The sequence below is a fragment of the Aricia agestis genome, chromosome 13 (genome assembly GCF_905147365.1).
Source record: "Aricia agestis chromosome 13, ilAriAges1.1, whole genome shotgun sequence".
NCBI classification, from domain to species: Eukaryota; Metazoa; Arthropoda; class Insecta; order Lepidoptera; family Lycaenidae; genus Aricia; species Aricia agestis.
Window position 1 is genome coordinate 782,407 of NC_056418.1, and position 21,639 is coordinate 804,045.

General features: G+C 35.5%; 1 protein-coding gene and 1 long non-coding RNA gene across 2 annotated transcripts in view; one reads left to right on the top strand and one right to left on the bottom strand.

The window, feature by feature from the left end:
* The window catches only part of LOC121732867 (mucin-5AC), a 72,647-nt gene continuing 51,008 nt past the window's right edge, over positions 1-21,639 (top strand). Inside the window, exon 1 of the mRNA XM_042122861.1 lies at positions 1-153. Within this exon, the coding sequence (XP_041978795.1) occupies positions 115-153 (39 nt within the window). The 5' untranslated portion in view covers positions 1-114. The remainder of the gene's footprint in view (positions 154-21,639) is intronic.
* LOC121732900 lies at positions 18,263-21,529 on the bottom strand. The gene is made up of 3 exons (XR_006036454.1): positions 21,443-21,529; positions 20,953-20,957; positions 18,263-18,274 (listed from the first exon to the last, which is right to left on the bottom strand). It is a non-coding gene; the product is annotated as an uncharacterized LOC121732900 (long non-coding RNA).

The following is a 21,639-nucleotide window of genomic DNA, read 5'->3' on the forward strand; positions in this document are numbered from 1 at the left end:
GCGACGACTGACGTTTGAATTTGGAACGCGAGTGTTGCCAGTGTTGTTCCACCCGTGATGTGTTGTGAATAACAGTTGTGTTTAAGACTATTTAAATTCCATGCTGTTTTCGGTATGAACATGGGGAATTACGACGGGAGATTTTTGAAAATGGTAAGTTTTAATTCTGTACAAAATCCAAAAAAAAAATTATTTAACTATCGCTCTATAAAGACTATATAAAGAATCATTAAATAATGATTAAACTTCAATTTAATGAAGTAACAGATTATGTACGGTGTATGTCAAAATCTACGTTTAATTATAGTGAAGTATATAATATGCGTCCCTGAGTGAGACAGTTAATCTGTAGAATAAAATTAATAAGATTTTGACTGTTTCTTAAAAAAAAAAAGACCAATAAAAAAGTAGATTCGAATTTGAAGTATCGATTCTTATGAAACTTACAAAAAGCAGGTTCACGAAAATACAATTCAATAGAAATAAATGCAATGGTCATAGCTTATAAATACTAGGTCATCTGTGCAGTTTGCAACATAAGTGATCCATTCACTCGTCGATCACTGCGACTATACTAGCTAGTAGCACTATAGCTAACACGCAGGAACAGGTTAATCTAGTTGGCGAGTAGAAATCGTATACGCGAAACGAAACAGAAATAGCGAATATTTGCCTAAGTACTTGGACAACTTGCATTCAAAAATTTGGACAGTAACATTAGAAATCAATAATGTGTGGGATTTGACAAAACGCTAACGTAAAAAAATTATATCCACAGCCGAACATACAACCTCCTCCTTTAAAAAGCTTAAGCGCTAGTAAATATATGAATAACTTATACGATTTGCAACACTTCTGATATTGTGAGTGTCTATAATATAGGCTTGTAGTTCCTTTCTTTTGCCCCCTGATTTTATAAAAAAATCCGACAAAAAACTACGTATGCTAACTAGATGTTGTTGGTAAGGTTTTTTCAGAGAAAAAAAGTCCATAGCCGAACATATAACCTCCTCCTTTTTGGAAGTTGGTTAATAAATAGACAGTAATTTCAATAATTGAGAAAATATCTGAAAAATTATAAATCTTTTATCACAGTTGTTTTGTATGGAGATATTTTAACCTCAGGAAAGAACAAAAGATTTTTTATGAAAAAAAAGGATGGTTCCAACAATAGTAAATTGCGGGGAACATTTAAGTGGTTCTGTTATGAATAAGTTTGCCCTCCACTTGCGACCTTATGGTTCAAAACATTAACATAAAAATAATTAGCTTTTTATTACCCGTTATAAAATTGCGTGTACTTAAGCTATACCTACTGTTACGAAATGTTTTATTGAAATATTATATAATTAACAGGAAAAGATTTATTACAAGTCGCGTTATAATGAATATCACACTTAATAGAAAAAGAAAGAAAAAATTAGTAAAAATTGTTACCGAATTCACACAAAACCCAGTATGGAATTTGAAGAGATTTATAATTCATAATATTATACTGTATACTTTACACAAAGTAAGTATTCGTGTTTGCTATTAAGTATTAACTACATCTATTTATGAAAAAAAAAATCGAATTAAAATGTTCAATAAAAGTATCATACTTTACGTTAATAATAAAATAAAGGCTTAATAGTATCTATTAGGTACTTCTTGCTACAAAAACTATAGCCAATGAAATTTTTTGAAGATTTGATAGTAGTGTAGCCTCTACGTTTACACATATAGGCTTTTTTACTCTATAAAATACTGTGTTTTTAAAATACAATTAAGTTAAAAGCTAGTATTCAAGTAAATAATAATTAGGAACAAAAATATAGATAATACAAAAAGAATGTCATACTGTTCCGCTTTTGTGGCGTGCAGCGTGCGCCGAGTGCGTTGAAATCTTATACACGGCAGATGACTCGCGTGAAACTATATAGGCCAAGTACATGTATTTTATGTTGTATGTATAAAATGTTGACAGTTTACTTAGGTATTATATAATTTGGTACATTTTTAATTTATAGCGCGGCAAACACCAAGTTTTTAAGCTGGAACCAGAACTACAGTCTGTCAATAAAGAGTAGACGCTGAACTTGGTAATCAGTATCGAATGGTGGTTTTTTGCCACGTATTTCCACTCACAACGTTTGTACACTTCAAATATTATCATTCTGGTACATTTTATATCTGTTATGATAAAGTTTTTCAATATTTTCCGTAATTTATAATTTGTGTTCGGCGTCTATTCTTTTTTGATAAGATATAATATAGGTAGGTAGATACTTTTTTATGGCTCCGACGAAAATTTCGTATTATAAATTGGCAGTAAAATAAATTAAATAATTTTATAATATGCAAAAAATTAAGTTATTCCATGGTCGTCTACGATAAGATTAGATAAAGGTCACATTTCAAGGGTCAGCTGAAATGTCACGTAATATTTTAATTTTAAGCTATATATTTTGAACGTTTGTCTAAAATATTCAATATCTATGGTTCCCTTTAAAATACGAAAAAGTATAGTCTATTGACTATTCACAATTTAGAAATTAATAATATTTAATGGAATATTATACTATAAAGAGTGAGAATATCACCTGTGTTTGCACCTTCTTCACACTTTTTGGTGGTAAATGGTAACTCTTATTTCCAGTCCCGAGTCCCGACAAAGGACATCCCACAATCTTCGTGGAGTGATGTACAAATACCAAATTATTTATTATTTTGACGCAATACAGTTTCAGGCAATATATATATACATATTTTGATAGAGGTTTAATAGAAAATTACAGATATAATGTAAATTAACAACAATGTTTTGTTTGAACAACATCAATCAGAAATGATGACGTTTCGCTTTCTGTTAAGTGTTAACTTTTTGTTAAGAATATAAGAATTTAGAATAATAATGTAATTAGAATAAGAAATTATTATTAAATATATTTTTTTAATGTTTTCGCCATCAATCTCACTTAAAAGTCTGTTGGCTTTAATTTTTTTAGTACTTACTTAAATTAATAGTTTTTGAATCGACTCATACATATTGAAATATTTTTAACAAATAAATACACGGATAGACATTATTGGGAGTTATTTAAATAAAATTTATTATCTCAATAAATTTTGTTTTTTATTGAAATGTAAAATAAAATTTTCCACTTACTGTATTAAAAATGCAAATTAAATATAAAACTAGAAACAAAAATGAAAGTTTTGTGTCAAGGCCACGTAGAACAGGATAGGTCGCATTAGTACTACACTATTACTAATGCTATAACGTATATTCCATTTCAAACAATTTAAATCTATTATTATTAATATTTTATGCTTCGGTACGAATGGGCCGGCTCGACCGGAGAAATACCACGTTCTCACAGAAGACCGGCGTGAAACTGCGCTTGCGCTGTGTTTCGCCGAGTGAGTGAGTTTATCGGAGGCCCAATCCCATACCCTATTCCCTTCCCTACCCTCCCCTATTCCCTTCCCTTCCCATCCCTACCCTCCCCTATTACCTTATTCCCTCTTAAAAGGCCGGCAACGCACCTGCAGCTCTTCTGATGCTGCGAGTGTCCATGGGCTACGGAAGTTGCTTTCCATCAGGTGACCCGTTTGCTCGTTTGCCCCCTTATTTCATAAAAAATATTTTTTTATTTTATTTAACTATGTATCTTTATTACTCAATCTCGGAGTTTCTTAAAAGAGCCCCTATGTTATTGGAGTTAAGGTTCGGTCAGGGGTAAAATAACTATGAATGGTGTGGAGCGTCTGTCTAGAAACGACCTTGACCTACCCACACATCAGTAGTGTGATCTGTGCTTTAAAGCTGCCTCGCTTGAAAAGCTTTTATGCCTTAAAGTTTAATAGTTTTAACATAAAACATGCTAAAATCTAGTATTTTTTGGTAAGAATTTATAAAAAAAAGACTATATTTTAACAAAATATTTCCTAATTCTAATAGACTAGGATAGAGTTTTTACCCGGTTTTATGATTGTAATAAAGTTGAGACTTAACTTTTGGTTACTTCCTGATTGCGTTTTACACCTTCATTTTAGGTAAAATCCTTGCATAGAGCAGAGACCTGGCAAACAATATGCGAGTGAGATAGGTTAAAAATCGATCTGATATTTTACACTCTACAGGGTGTAACAAAGCAAAGTGTTCTGTGAAAGTATCGCTGAAAGAGCAATTGTTTGTGATTTTTCTGGGCAAGCTATTTCCACAATAAACTCTATACAGAGGACCGGACACCGTAAATTATTAGCACTTTGTTTTGCTACACTCTGTATAATTATACAAATATACACAAACACATAGTTACCAAGTGATCTACACTAATAATATAATAAAGAGACCGTAAAGTTAATTTTTTTGTTCGTAGGAGGTAATTTCAGAAACTACTGGTCCTATTGCAAAAATTTTTACATCACATACGTATAAAAAGTTATGCTTTTTTTCTGAAATTATGACGTTCTCAGAATTCCACGCGGGTGAAGCCGCAGGCAAAAGCTAGTGTACAATAAAGGGTCTATAACCTTTACAATTTGCTGGAGGCCACTCTGCACATCGCGCGGCGGTCACTGGTTCTTACTCCTTTTGTTTTATGTTTACTTTACACTCTATATGAACTACAGTGAAAATAATATTATGATCATATAGAGTTTATTCTCTATGCCTCTAGTATCTTACTGTATAGTAAAGTTAGACTGGTTATGTAGACTTAAATATTGTAGTGTAGGATTAACATAGAGCTCTTTAGACAGCAAAGTATATTATAATGCTTTTTTGTACATAAATTTATAAAATTATGACTTATTTATAACGCCATATTTTTGCTGAATAAAAAAATTGTTTTTTCAGTTAATTTTTTTCAAGTTCAAAAGATACAATTATATTTTTTACACCAAACTTCTTTACAAAAACCATGGGCGTAACCAGATTCTGGGCCAGGGGGGGCAAATTACCCAGGTTCTTGGGGCAAATTACGCAGATTCTGGGCCAAGGGGGGAGGGGGGGGCAAATCAGATTTTATAAGCTAGGTGTTTATAAAGAATAAAAAATTAATAATGTATTGCGAACAAATGGCAAAAATTCGTTATTTTATAGATGAAAGTACTAGATAATATACTTAGTAGGGACTTCAACATGATCCAGGGGAGGCAGCTGCCCCCCCCCTGCCCCCCCTCGGTACGCCCATGACAAAAACATTTTAAAACGAAAGTACTTACAGTCATAAAAAATAATAACGCACTGCACTCTACTTACAGTGAAACGGAGAATGGAATAAATGAATGAAAGAATGAGTGAATGAACGAATGAAACAGCACTGATATGTGTCTCAAACATAATTTAATTTTCTGCCATTAACTTTCTCTAATTGCAAGAGCAACATTAAACGCAATTTCTCAAAGTCAGCTCTGAATTCGGCTCGTTAAAACTACACTTTTGTTGTATAACAAATTATACTATCAAAGCATTTAGGATTGAGCGATACCTCTGCTTGTTTAATATCTGGACAAAAGATTATAGCTATATTATTAGAGTATACTAGCTACATCCATCCCAGAAAATCAATGATAATGATTCATTTAGTATCAAAATATTAACAACGGCTGGTTTTATCAACATGTTACTTAGATACTAATAGTTAACAAGGTCTATTATAATAATTATAATATGTATATTGTTTATATAACGTAGTGATTATATTCTCTTTGATTGTTTATTGCAACTGGGATAGAAAATCTTTTGCTATCTTTTCCTCTCTGACACTGTGTATGTACTGTGAAACGGGACCTAAGGCTGGTATAAATAGACAGTACTCAAGATGCATCTCGGTCTCAAGACGCGGTTCACTCTATGATTGGTCTAAATTTTGACAGCCAACCAATCACAGAGCCTGAACCGTGTCTTGAGACCGAGATGAGTCTTGAGTACTGACTATTTATACCAGCCTAAGAGTATTTTCAGAATAAAAAATACAGAAGCGGGATGAAATACTTTGGTCACGACATCCCGCCTAAGCAGGGGAATTCGGGGCGTCGGTATGGGGCTGACGTCGCCCATGACATCGTGTCCCGGGTAGGCCACGATGCGCTAGGTGTTCCAGCGCAGCGTCGCGGAGTAATGTGTAATGGTGTCCACGAGTTGAGCTTGAAGAGGCAGAGGTGGTGGGGCTGCGGTCGTCTAACTCGCGTTTCCCGTAGTCCCTTTAGGAGTAGGAACACCGTTGTGGTTTAGTGGGTAGTCCCGGGTGCGTCTTCCGTCCGCTCCGGGGAGCCCCACATACCACGGTGGTCCTCCCCAGGCCCCAGGGATGCGTAAACGCATTCCCCCAACGCAAAAAAAGGATGAAATTCTTTACAAATATTACATAAAAGTATGCAAATAGTTATTAAATAATAAATATTTATTAGCAATTACTATTGAAGCCACAGTCATATTGTGTAAGTGTCAAACGTGAAAGCCTGTTTGAATATTACGCAATAAATAATTATGGCTATTTTTGGGATCGAAATTCTAATACGAATAATAAATACTAGGAAAGTTAATTCTCATGTTATGGACGCTGTTAAGCATTTGTGTATTACTCCCCCAAAAAATACATATTGAGTTATGAATGCAGTCTTGTTCTTAAGATCATTTAGAACGAGACTGCATTCATAACTCAACAAAAAAAATGTGGGTTATTACACAAATACTTACCAGCGACCATATTATATAATATCTACCGTTTTGGGTTTACTTACCCGACTGCCAGGAAGGGTTATTTCTTTCAGGTGTCACAAAAATATAGTAATGCCAACACTTACACTCCTTCTGTGCATATTTCATTGCGATGGGTATTGTGCTATCGGACTATTTTGTTAATATATTTCTTTAGTATTCATTTTGCATTTACTTTCCCATATTTATAATATAAGTATAAATATCGCCATCGTAAGTTATATTTAAAATTGCCTAACCGAGTTAGCTAAAAAAACATTTACTTCTTTGCGTCACCAAGATTCGTGTTCTGTAGTGCCAGTTAAATCCGGTTTAAATATTATTGAAAGCAAATCTATCTATAGGTAGGTACTATATGAATTGATTATTGTGATGACAAATACCTATAAAGATTCGCGCACACTTTGTCGGTGCGTGCCAGGGCGGGTCGGGGCGCAGCGCAGCGCAAAATGCGCTATAGCACACTATTACCGGGTCGGGTCGCATCGCATTGACGCTCACTGTGCCGGGGCGTGCCGGGGCGGGTCAGCGCGCAATGCATTGATGGATTTTGATCCGAGGCTTGCCGGGCCGCATCGCATCACATCCGCGCGCCTCTTGCTATATATATATATATATATATATATATATATATATATATATATATATATATATATATATATATATATATATATAGTAGTACACTGTTGTCGGGGCGCAGCGGGTCTTGTCGGGCCGTGTCGCATTGACGGAAATCCGCCGAGCAAAAATCCACGCCGATGCGCCCCGGTGCGATACGCGCATCTGCTTCCATACAAATTGTATGGAGGCGGATTTTTGCGATGCGCCCCGGCACGCTGACCCTCGGCACGGCCTGTCTCAGTGTGCTCACTCCTTAATGCCTATAAAATTGGGATTTGGGTGACCTTACAATGTATATTTACTACTATATACGTGGGAGAGCCATGCTTCGGCACGAATGGACCGGCTCGACCGGAGAAATACCACGTTCTCACAGAAAACCGGCGTGAAACAGCGCTTGCGCTGTGTTTCGCCGAGTGAGTGAGTTCACCGGAGGCCCAATCCCCTACCCTATTCCCTTCCCTACCCTCCCCTATTCCCTTTCCTTCCCTTCCCTACCCTCCCCTATTACCATATTCCCTCTCAAAAGGCCGGCAACGCACCTGCAGCTCTTCTGATGCTGCGAGTGTCCATGGGCGACGGAAGTTGCTTTCCATCAGGTGACCCGTTTGCTCGTTTGCTCCCTTATTTTTATTAAAAAAAAAAAAAAAACTTACTAGCATAAAGCTTCAAAACATAATATCATTGAAATCGTTACCTGTTTTTTTAAGCTTCTATTTTCTTTCAAACAAAAATAGAAGCTTAAAAGAGCGTAAGCTTATCCGAATGTAAGTATCAACGAAAATATAAACTAGTATTTAGTGACAATATTTGGGCTATGCTAAATAGACATAGCATGATATTCGATTCATTGTGTAGTACGTGAAAGCTAATGATATTTCCGATTTCTAAACCTGGGCATTTATTGATTGAGACCAATAATTGCGTCGCAAAAATAATTATTATTACTCAAATGTACTAAGTATCGGCCTAGTTTAGAAATGTTTCACATCACTGTTTGAAATAGCTACGAGTATAGAAATTAAGTAAATATTATAATAATAGGCATCTGTCTGAATAGTAAAATATTTTTATTAACTTCCAGATTTTTTTTTTATGAAATAAGGGGGCAAACGAGCAAACGGGTCACCTGATGGAAAGCAACTTCCGTCGCCCATGGACACTCGCAGCATCAGAAGAGCTGCATGTGCGTTGCCGGCCTTTTAAGAGGGAATAGGGTAATAGGGGAGGGTAGGGAAGGAAGGGAATAGGGGAGGGTAGGAAAGGGAATAGGGTAGGGGATTGGGCCTCCGGTAAACTCACTCACTCGGCGAAACACAGCGCAAGCGCTATTTCACGCCGGTTTTCTGTGAGAACGTGGTATTTATCCGGTCGAGCCGGCCCATTCGTGCCGAAGCATGGCTCTCCCAGAGAGAGAGAGAGAGAGAAATGACTATATTTTATTTCTACACTAGTGAGCCGAGGCCAACAGTAGTCATAGGACTCCGGAAAACCTAACTGCACGCATTAATATTTACTAGATAACGACCGTAAGTCCGTTGCGCTAAAATTAGTTTATTAGCGGGAACCGTCCATTTTTTCAGGATGAAAAAATTTCCTATTTTCCTTCCCGGGACTCTAAGTATATCCTTTCAGCGCAATCGGTTCAGCGGTTTCGGTGTGAAGAGGTTACAGACAGACACACTTTCATATTTATAATATTAGTATAGAAGTGTGGGATAGTGCGTGGTGGCCACAAAGGAAGATCTTCCGACCGAGCGAGGTGGTATGCTCGGTCAGGCCGGAGCCCACGTGATACATTTCAGCTATCGTATATTATATACCGATGCACTTAGAGAACTTCGATAGCGCGATGCAGGAATGTTAGGCGAACTGTGGGTACCGCCACAGAAGTATAGAAGCATGGATAGTCTCGCCCGGTTGGAAGGATTTCCAGTAGGTCTCTTATTTTCACATCAATTTAAAATTTTCTCATTCTTGTTTGCTTAAAATAGAGTCAAAAATATCTTGTTATTTACACACCTGATATCATATTGTAGCTCACCTCCTGTCACATACATTCCTCAGGCAGGTGGCATTGAGTATGTGAGTATGTGAAGTGCCTTTCATTCATTGTTGCATTGTAGCTCCTATTGAGAGTGACATAAGGATGGTATTGTCGTTTAAATAGTTCGTAGTAGCTTCAGAGTCTATCAGCAGCATTAACTTGGAAATAAAAATAAATCGCAAGACTTTACATTTTAAGTTTGTAGGACAATCGGTATTGCCTACACTCGCTGAAGGTTAACTTTCTTCAACAATAATTATTGTTATAAAATATTGAAATATTTACCTAAAAATATATGTAAGATAGGTACATGAAATATTAAGTTTACTCAACGTATAAGGGTCAATTCAGACCGCAACGCGACGAGGCGAGGCGCGGCGCGGCATAAATTTGTATGGATTTGACAGATTTTAATTGCGCGAGACGTCTTGTTAATCTGTCAAATCCATATAAATTTAGAAATGCATCTACACGTCGTGTTGCGGTCTGAATCTACCCCAATATTACCGCCGCACTCAGAGACATTAAATGATGTTTAAACTTCGAACTAACAACATAGTCTTTTCGCATAATTAATGTTCTTTACAAATTCCAAAAAAAAATAATAAGAATATACAACATAATATAACTAAAAGCTAACAATTCTTTACACAAGCTTCTGTAAGCTTGCCACATACAGCGAGAGCCGATTCGTATCGTCAAGGTAAACGCCCGCAGTACGAACATTCTTCAGTTATTGTAAATTAGCATATATTTATATGTAATACAAGATGATGCCCGCAACTCCGTTGCGCCAAAACTAAATTATCGTGTGGGAACCGTACATTTTTCCGTGATAAAAAGTATCCTTTCGCGGGACTCAAGGTATCTCCGTACCAAATTTCACCAAAATCGTTTGTGCGGTTTGGACGTGAAGAGGTAACAGACAGACGGAAAGACACACTTTTGCATTTATAATATTAAACCTTCGATCGTGGATTCTTGGAAATCTATTCAAAATCAAAATATTTATTTCTAAATAGGTTAACGAACCCTTTTAGAACGTCTCGTTTACACGAGGCCTACCACCGGTTCAGGAACTAACCCGGCGAAAAGAACCTTGTTATTGAAATATATAGAAAAATATTGTTATTCTATTGTTGTCGCGATCATCGGTGATCTTATGGGGCTTGATAGGTTAATGGAAATGGATTAGTATGGAAGTATGGATATTCGGCGGCTATGTATATTTAATACATACTAAGTAATATTATAAATATCTGTCTGTCAGTCTGTCTGCAAATCCACATGACCAAATTAGTTTCGATGTTCATAAAAAATAATCTGAATAAAATGTTTTTGATTGATTGATTTTGTTAATACTTATAAAGATGATTTGTTATTGTTGTTGATGAAGAGATACTTTGTTTCGGGAAAGAACATGGTTGCAACTTCGTTCGCTCGGAAAATATATTATGTTCATCGCACGGCAACTGTACATTTTGACACGACAAGCGTCTTATACTCCTTGCTTCAATGTATTGTATCGGTTCAGTAGTTTAAACGCAGAGGTAACTGACGGACGGGCCACTTTTTTACACTGTAAAAAAATAAAATGTAAAATCAGCTAATGAGTGTATGTGTGTAATTTTTTTTTTTTTATGAAATAAGGGGGCAAACGAGCAAACGGGTCATGATGGAAAGCAACTTCCGTCGCCCATGGACACTCGCAGCATCAGAAGAGCTGCATGTGCGTTGCCGGCCTTTTAAGAGGGAATAGGGGAGGGTAGGGAAGGGAAGGGAATAGGGGAGGGTAGGAAAGGGAATAGGGTAGGGGATTGGGCCTCCGGTAAACTCACTCACTCAGCGAAACACAGCGCAAGCGCTGTTTCACGCCGGTTTTCTGTGAGAACGTGGTATTTATCCGGTCGAGCCGGCCCATTCGTGCCGAAGCATGGCTCTCCCACGTATACGTAATGTGTTAGTATCTCTGTAACTCTCACCAGGCTGACCAACTGACCGACCTAAATGTTACGCGCCGGTTACTTTATGTTTAACGTTAATTAACTCAACTATATTATAATCTTGTTTTTTTTTCATAGGATTTGAAGAGGTATTTTATAAATTAAAAAAAAAACAAATTTTCGGCTAACAGAATAATCAAAATATTCGACAAGAATGCAAAAATATCTTCTATCCAAATAAAAATTAATTTTAAAGTTTTTTAGTCTCGCTAAACGTTCTCGTCCGAACCAATTTGGTTAATTTTATTGAAATATTGGTGGGAGGTCCAGGGAAGGTTTATATTGAGAGGCAATTAATACGAAGATCACCGGGTCATCTAGTTCTGCATGCAAGTAACTTATAAGCAAGTTATTTAAACAATAAAGTGCTTCTTAATATCTGTGCCAATTTTTATCAAAATCGACCTTGTAATGTCGAATACAAATAAGCCTGTTCTCTTTATTATAAGGATAGATAGTATAGAATAATTAACATTTTCCACTATAAATTATAATTTTTAAACACTAGTGAGGTTAAACAATCAAAACATTTTGGGGGTCACATTAAAGTAGTTAATGAATGGATAAAATTTGCAAAACTAAGCCCGTCTATTCAAAAACATTTTAAATGAAATGTCAAGGTATAATAATTATCATGTTTCAAGTTAATTATTATATGTTGTTAACAGTTCAATATAAATAATATTAATTTATGCCCTACAGTTGAAATATATTTTATACTTAATTGTATACTTTCCTACTGAAGACCAGCGTTGCGAACTGCGTGCGTTCGCAGCAGATGCTGAGTGGGTGCCAATTTGGTAAGACTTATATTAAAATGTTCCTGATAATTTAATGTCTATCTATTGTTTTACCGAATAAAGTTTCTTTCTTTCTATAAGTGACTAGCAAGTAGCAAGTAGCAAGTAGCAACTCAAACAATTAACATTATGTCAAAGTCACCATTTTGAGCAGAGACAGCAGACCACGAGGTTTAGGCTAGGCTCTGAATAATGTACGGTTCCGGCAGCATTTTCTATCGGTGATCTAACTAATAGGCATAACTCAGGTTGGCTAACTCGATGCAATACTGACGTAACGTAAGACCTACAGTCTACACAGAGACAGGTAACTGGAGCAAATACTAAAGTTATATGCAATATTACTTGAATAGTAAGTACTGCATTCTGATATTATAAACTAAATGATGCTCGCGAGTCCCTTGTGCCAAAATGCGTTTTACATGCAGGAATTTTTCCGGGATCCTATGGAATTCAAAGTTTCAGCAGGATCGGTTTAGCGGTTTCATGGGCGTAAAGACGACTGACAAAAATTTAGAAGTTCTTATTTGTATTTACAATATTAATGTAGTTAGATTTAGGCTTCACCTTAAGTCATAAGTGCACCCAGGTCTTAACTCTACAACCTAGAGTCTTACATCCTACCCCCGTTGCATCTCAATGCCGTCCCAATGTCATCCATTGTAAGTATTCTCCCATACAATATCTCCCAACTTGTTGTTAAACAATCACTATTGTATTTTGTATCTCACGAAAACCTTACAAAAGGTTACGCTACTAATAAAATGTAAACGGCGATTGTAACAGTATTGCACCCTGAGTCGTGGTAGTGAATTCGATGTAAAGTCGTGCCAAATTAGATTTGATACAATTGTTACAATAGTGGGTATGAAAAAACAGCGCGTTGCACTTCGGCAGAAATGAGCGGAGCAGCGGTAGTCATATATTTTTGCCACGCGTAGGATCGGGACGAGAACATTACTTTTTTTCATAAAATAATGGGGCAAACGAGCAAACAACCTGACGGAAAGCAAATAGCGTCGCCCATGAACACTCGCAACAAGTGTTGCGGGTAGGGCTGTCAACTATACAGTTTTAAACAGTACTGTTTTGTACTAAATTATGCTATTTACTGTTGAACAAAAGTAAAGTATACAAAATCTTTGTTACTCCTTGTCAAAGAAGTTGGCAACCCTAGTTGCAGGTACGTTGCCGGCCTTTTAAGAGGGAATACGCTCTCTTCTTAAAAGTTTGCAAGTCGTATTGGTCTGGAAATACTGCTCGCGACAGTTCGTTCCAGAGTTTTGCTGTGCGTGGCGTAATACTTCCATTCCTTTATCACAGCAGTGGTCTACTCCCCTTCCGTCTTATGAATCTTCGATCAAGTCTCGTGGCTATAGCTTGTTATCTGAAAAAAGTGCGCAGCTCCGCTAAATAAGTTGTCACGTCAAAAGGAAAAAAACAGGAATAATTAACGTTTATTTGCAAAAATATGGTCACAATAAGACGCTACAATGTCAAGTAGCACTCATATTTTGTCGGTCTACGACGTGCAAATATTAAAAAAATATACGATGGGAATTAATGTGAAGACATGTTTTATGTAAAAACGATAAAGTTTTTTTGGTAATTTACAAAATATTTTTGCAACTCAAATTATAGTAACATAATATTTGAATGTGCAAAATAGGTAGATTATTTAATTCACCTTCGTTATGTATTTGAATAATGGCTTATGGAAATGTATTATGTCGATCGTAACAAATGTAACATTATGTGAATTATACAACTCCTAATTGGTTTATAAATTTGTATAAATTGATTAAATTTTAATAAAATTAGTATCAAAATCGATGCAGAAAAATAAGTAGGTCGAATAAGTGAAAAATTAAATAATTTACGACATATTGATGAACAGTTTTTTAATTATTTACGTAATATTTTTGTATTAAGGCATCTAAATTCCTAATTAAAGGAATTGTTAATGAATTATTTAAAAATTGTACATGTTTTAACAATAACTACTTAGTTGGCCTCTACTTTTAAGTAGTTAAGGACAATAATTAATTATTGTTTATATTATTAGTTTTTATATCAGTTTTTCATATAATTGTATTAAAAATATTATATTCCCCTAAAAATATAAACGAAAATTATAATATTTATTATATTGATGCAAAAAAGTATTTTATTAGCTTTTAAATCTTTTAATTTTATCAATGATGGTCTACAAATTAAAATGTTATGCATACAGGTTATATAGCGCACGAAAGTGATGACATAAGATCACGCTTGGCCGCACCGTTACGAAATATAATATGACGTCTGACATCTACGTCAATATGACAAAAACTAGCCGTCAAATGCTCATGTATCATTGGTTAGATGAGAAGAAAGTGTTTGTTGATTGATGGAACATTTTTGACTATCATTCTAGTCAAAGTGATCTTTATGGGGTCGTTAAAAGGGTTACTATTCTCTAGAGGCAAAACATAAGCATTGTATTTTTAACCGACTTCCAAACTGAAGGAGGTTCTATTTCTGCTAGACCATATCTATAAAACATTTGAAAAAAAAAATTCAGACATGATTTTGATCCGCTGATCCGCATGAACTTTTATTGTAACTATTGGTAAGAGAAAAATACTGGATCGTATTTTTCTGCGTAAAAAATGTTGTTTTCTTACATCAGACCTATAACTTTTCAAGGGTATGCTCTTTTTTAACACTTAAAAGAAGAACTCACGTACTCACCCTGATAGTCTAGGCAACCATGACCCGACTAGAACTAGTAAAGATGGCCGCAATTTCGAAACTCCACGAAAGTTCAATGGCTGCATAGATTATCCCTGATACGTGCATCGCAATACTGTTTTGCATTATTACCCGTTTTCGTCGACTTTATGTTTGACTAACGAACTTCACACAATGCTGATATTAAAGTAATCAGACTTTCATAGGAGTTTCTCCACTAAATAATAGTTCATTAAACTTCCTACTGAACCTCGCTATATTATATTGTGATCACATCGAAATCCATTGTTTAGTTTTAAAGACCTAAGCTTACCTATATTTATATGTGCTTGATCTTTTAAAAAACATACAGCGAAAAGCGATTTTGCTTTGAAGCTTGAGTGATTATATATTTTTCAGTTTTATTTTTACTTTAGATAATGTAGTAGTCAAGCAACGAGTTTTTTTTTTTCAAATTATAAAGGAAAAAATGAACAAGTGCTTTTATGTAATAAAATTTTCCATTTTATCCACTTACGTCTTTGATTATAATAGACCAAGACGGTGATCCTTGCTAACAAGCAGAAAGAGGCGTATTTCTGTTACTGAGGGTATATAAAAGTGCAAAGAACAATATAATATCGTAAATCCACATACGCGGATATCAAAAACGTTTTCACGAATTTCTCTGCTAAAAATTCGTAATGCGTGGGCCGTGGACAAACAAAATACGCGGCCGCGAATGAGCGCTAGTGCAGCGAAAGTGCAACGTGTTTTGATTACACTAATATTTCTTTCACTTTCAATCGAAATTCCATCAAAATTGATGTAGTCTTGGTTCATGTTTATTTACAGTAATTGTGTTGAGTTTACTATAGAGCTTTAATTATCCTTAGCAGTCTTGTGGATACCTTTTTACCAAAACTTAGATGGAACTTAAATCTTTAACTGCCGTAATCAGAGAGGAATATTAATTACTTAATTGTAATTAAATGAAGAGTCTCACAGATAATCATTCGGTAGTAAAGTCTTTCTTTCCTTGTTTACCGGTTTAATCTTGAAAGGAAACAGACAGACAGACAAACTTGTGCATTTAAAATACACTAGATAACACCCGCAACTTTGCGCCAAAATTCGTTTATCGCGCAGAAACCGTACATTTTTCCGGGGCTCAAAGTAAAAGAGGTAACAGACAGACAGGCACACTTTCGTATTAATAATATGAGTATGGAAGTATGAATGTTTGCGTAAATCTAAGAAATCAGTACCTACTTTATATTGGTTTAAGATCTGAACTTGTACTGCGTCACCACCGGGCAAGGAGCGAGCGGTTCTCACGGTCCCTTCACCGGATCGCCGGCATACTGTCCCTTACATTACTGAACTATTGTGAATTGCTGAATAAACTAGTCTTCTAAACCAGGTCATAAGACAGGTGTGTCAAATTGAAATGTGTGTATTAAATTCCATGTATACTATAACTAAAAGTATTATGTTAAACAGATGATACAAAGAATTGGGGCATTTGAGTAGAAGTTTAGTAAATTATAAATGGAATTTATACAAGATATACTAGATTAAACAAAAAAAATAAGCAGTCAGGTGATTACATTGTTAAATATATTTATTACTTTCCCGAAACGCTTACTTATACATATTGTACTTATATGAATAAATATACCAAATTATTCCTGTCGATATTAAACTGTAGCTCAACTGCATCTGTACCCTACGTGGTCATCCCCCGTTATACAAGATGGCACTGACCTTGACATTACGCTATAATCTATTCTCGAATTCCGAACAATCTGACGAGATCCATGACTGCCATGACATTTGGAACAGGTCCATTGAGGATGTGCGTAATTATCATTAATTAACTAAAAGTTAAACGGGCAATTTGGTTAAAATCAGCTAATGTATACAGATCCCCGTCCTTCACACACTACCTGAATGTTTACCGATCTATATAAGTATTAAAATTTAGTCATATTTAATAATGTCATATTTCCTTATTTTTTTTAATCATGCTAAAACTCGAGAGTGGCTGAGCCGATTCGGCTACTTTTGGTCTTGAGTCTTGACGTATTTGTGAAAGTCCAGCCTGCCTAGCATACGCCAAGGAGTAATCTCACTCTACATGTTTTTTCGATGTTTGATGGTTTGTCTCTTCATCTCTATTGACCCTAGGATGACAAACATTTTTTCTCGCGTATGATATATAATAGATCTATCATCGAAATAATACATTTTTATAGAGTTTTGTCGAGATGATGTCGAGATTTTGACATTATGAGACGAGTAGTTTTTAATTATCTCGAGAGTGAGATATCTCGTTGGCGTATGCTAGGCAGGCTGGACTTTCACAAATACGTCAAGACTCAAGACCAAAAGTAGCCGAATCGGCTCAGCAACTCTAATACGAAGTTCACCGGGGTCCGGGTCATCTAGTCAAAACATATAAATTCAGAATAAGCAAAAAGTTTCAATTTTTATGGCTTATTCATTCAGTAGTTTCAATACTCAATTTTATATAATAAAATAAATCAAACATAATATTTTAGCGCTTGTTATTATATATCTACCTCCATTCTCTTTGCAAGATCGAGCAAGTTAAATGCTTGGCAGTAACAAAAGATGTATCGTTGATGTCTTTTGTATGAAGAAGAGCGCGCGTGTTGAAGTCTTATTTATAACAGTGCTTGCGCTCAATTTAAATACATTTAAGATCTTTTTTTTTGTATCAATATATTGAAATATTTTTGTTTTAAATTGAAGAATAATTAATGTAGAGATTAAAGCTATTTCCGCTTTAAAAACTGTACTTGCTTTCCTTACCTCTGCCTTTAAGAACATAAGGATAAAAACGAAATATTATGCATTATATTTCGTAGATCCCACAAAAACTTTTGACTATGCAAAATAACATAAAGGTTATCAGGTTGTATAAAGTAGGTATACGCGAATTTATAATGATTAGAATCTATTATAATCGTTCAAGTTGGTACATTATTATTATCTTTTGGTTAGTTGGCAACTACGTGACCTTTGCTGACTTAGAAACGCGCGACCTCCGACCTTTGCTGACTTAGAAACGTGACGAGCATTCCGGGTTGTAACTTACTAGTTACAACCCGGAATACCTGTGACAAAACTAGACTTACCTGCCCCAGTAGACAAGTGGCAAGCGATTATCGTAAACGCGAACAAAATGTATGCGATTTGACATAAATAATCGCTTCGCTAGCGAATACTAATGTCAAATCCCATACATTTTGTGGTGTTGGCGTTGGCGTTCACGATAATCGCTTGCCGCTTGTCTAGGCCCTCAGTTGTTTATCATTTCGGTATTCGTTAAATCTTTTATAAAAATAATAATCATCTATATTTAATGTTACAAAGCTGAGGAGTTTGTTTGAACGCGCCAATCCCACAAACTACTGGGTTTATTTTTATGTAATTTGAAAGGACATAGGTTACTTTGACGGAAAATTTAATTCGAATTACGTGTATTTTTTTACAAAATATCTAATGACGTAGGTTACACGTTCAGTTTCTCATCAATCAGATCCATCTATCTGGTAAAGATTGAACGCGAAACTGAACGTGTAGTCTACGAATTGATGGACTGATCATTTTTAGGGTTCCGTACCCAAAGGGTGAAAACGGGACCATATTACTGAGACTTCGATATCTGTCCATCTATCCGTCTGTCCGTCAGTCTCCAGGCTGTAACTCAAGAACGGTAATAGCTAGAGAATTGAAATTTTCACAGATTATGTATTTCTGTTGACGCTATAACAGCAAATACTAAAAACAAAATAAATTAAATATTTAAGGGGGGCCATACAACAAACGTGATTTTACAAATATTTTTTGCTCGGTATCAATGATGACAACAGGTAGGCACTTGAAATGTACACAAAATACTCATCTGTACTTATACTTTAATAATTAATAATATAATTTAAATAAAATAAATAATTAAGGGGGGCTCCCGTACAAAAAACACAATTTTTTACTATTTTTGCTCTAGAATGGTACGGAAACCTACGTACGCGAGTCCAACTCGCACTTGGCCGATTATTTTTTTATTATGTACTTTTTAGCCATCAATCTGGCGTCAATCTCAGATTGATGGACTGAACGATGCCAGATTGAGCGTGTAACCTAAGACAATAAGTGATGGTCATTTGATTGAAATTATTTTAATAGTGACATCTGCTTTGTCTACTTGCCCTTCTTATAATAACAGGCTTGGCCAATGTATCAAAGCTGGGTGTTAAGTATCAGTAATTTTAAATTTAATCAACTGCAATCAAAAAGTTATAAATACAAATAAAATTGAAAATAATATCAAAACTGTTGCAAAACAAAAAGCCATAGACTACGCGTTACGAGCAGAGACAATTTTCCCGATTTTCTCGTTTATTGGGCTAATAGATACAACCGCGGTTGATTACACTTGCGGTTGTCTATGGTCTAGTGCCCTGCAAACCTGTGATCGACAGGTTAGCGATAGTCAACAGTAAATAGTTTATGCATTTCTACCCGATTATGGTGAAGCCAGCCACAGTTGTAGCACTACATTTTTTTATATAAAATAAGGGGGCAAACGAGCAAACGGGTCACCTGATGGAAAGCAAAGTCCGTCACCCATGGACACTCGCAGCATCAAAAGAGCTGTAGGTGCGTTGCCGGCCTTTTAAGAGGGAATAGGGTAAGAAGGGAGGGTAGGGATCGGAAGGGAAGGGAATAGAGGAGGGTAAGGAAGGGAATAGTGTAGGGGATTGGGCCTCCAGTAAACCGAAACACAGCGCAAGCGGTGCTTTACGCCGGTTTTCTGTAAGAACGTGGTATTTCTCCGGTTTAGCCAGCCCATTCATGCGTCTTACATAATATATGTCTTAGATACATATTTAAGACATAATGTATGTTTGTTAGACTGGGATAGAGAAGCTAGAGATCTGATTTTGAAGAATGAGGTGTCAATAGACATTTTGCAAAAAATACCACAGTCCGATTAACACAATATTAAGGTAGTAGATTACACTTATTTTTAAAAACTTAGAGTAAATATAATATGTTAAAAATTCTAAGTAAATATTGTAAGTAAGGCATATTAAGTATACAAATTAATTGATAATAATTATTACAGTGTAGTTTAAACTAGTTGGTTACTTGTTATCAATAGGTGCTGGTTGTCAATACTGGTTGTCTATTTGTCAGTTGGCCTTCTGACTGAAACCTGTTGGTATGAGAAGGTTTCTCCCGCGGTTTTCTCTGTAAATGATTATGATGCTGCGACCTTCAGAGGTCGTATATGCACTTTTACTGTATAACCAGTTGTAATTATATTTGCAAATAAATCTTCCATGGGAATATGTGTTATTGGTTAAATATTTTCTTCTAAACTTTATTTTTGATCGAATACTTCGAGAAACTGGTAAGCAATTTTCATAGCACTAGATTTTACCAGTTGTTGAACACATTTTATCAATATTGGTTGAGAGTTTGAAACAGACTGATGGACAGACGCATTATCGTATTCATAATATAAGTTTGGCTTTATTTTATTTTACAAACATTAGTATTGTTTTTTTGTACTTAATTATTTTTAATAATTGTGTTAATTAAATTATTATATAACTTTAGGAAACGGATATGCATAATATCCTTAATCCTTTAATAACAGAAAATATACGAAATTCGAACAAACATTAATAGAATTATGAGAATTATGAAATGGTCATCGCGGCCGGTTGCGCAACCATACACTTTCACACGCGGAGGTCATCAGCAATCTTCCCCTCCCCCGTGGAGGTTATAAGCAACCTCCCCCCTTCCCTCCCCTGTGGTGGGCATACCTCCCCCCCCCTCTGTGCGGCTTTGCATTATGCAGTAACTACTACATCTATCCTCTCTCTATCATTGTATAGGTAAATAATGAAGACTCAGTGTTCACACTAAATCATATTTCCCAATATGCATGGGTATAAAACAGATTCAGCCATTATTCATACAGGCATACCTAAGCCTTATATCTTGATATGATTCAACAAAAACTAGGTTGTTTTGTCATTACCATCCATTAGCAAAGCAAGCTATTTTATCGTTTATTTCCTAGGTAATAGAGTGTATTGTGGACTGTATGCCGGCTGGTTGCGTTTACGGTTGCCTAACGTGTGTCCTAATGTTAGTATCGATGACTTATTATTCAATTATTGGATAATGAAAGATATAAATCATCGTTAATCCTCTGCCAGTTAGGGCAATAAATTTTTTACACCTTTGTAATCTTATACCATGATGACAAAAGTACAGGGTTAAATAAGAATAAGAAACTAAAATCACAAGAAAAGCTAGAGATTTACATTATATGTACTTGATGTACTTAATATTCGTTATGTACTTGAGTTGGTACTCTATTTTTAACACGCTTTTATTAAGTTGGCTGTATGTATATACTTGTGTAACGGAATCTTTGACCACGACTTTTACCTACCTCCAGCAGGCCTAGCATAAAATAAAAATAATAAAAAAATAAAACGTTATTTCCATAAACAACATTTTACAGCAACCAACAGTTCTGACCCCCACGCTAGGCGAAGCCTGTCCTGTGGGGGAGTTTATGTACACATTCATTGATGCACAAGGATACATTGTTGCGTATTAAATCATTACAATGTACCTAAGACATGAACTTTTATATTATTACAAATTTGTGTTAACTGGGTAATTAAATCT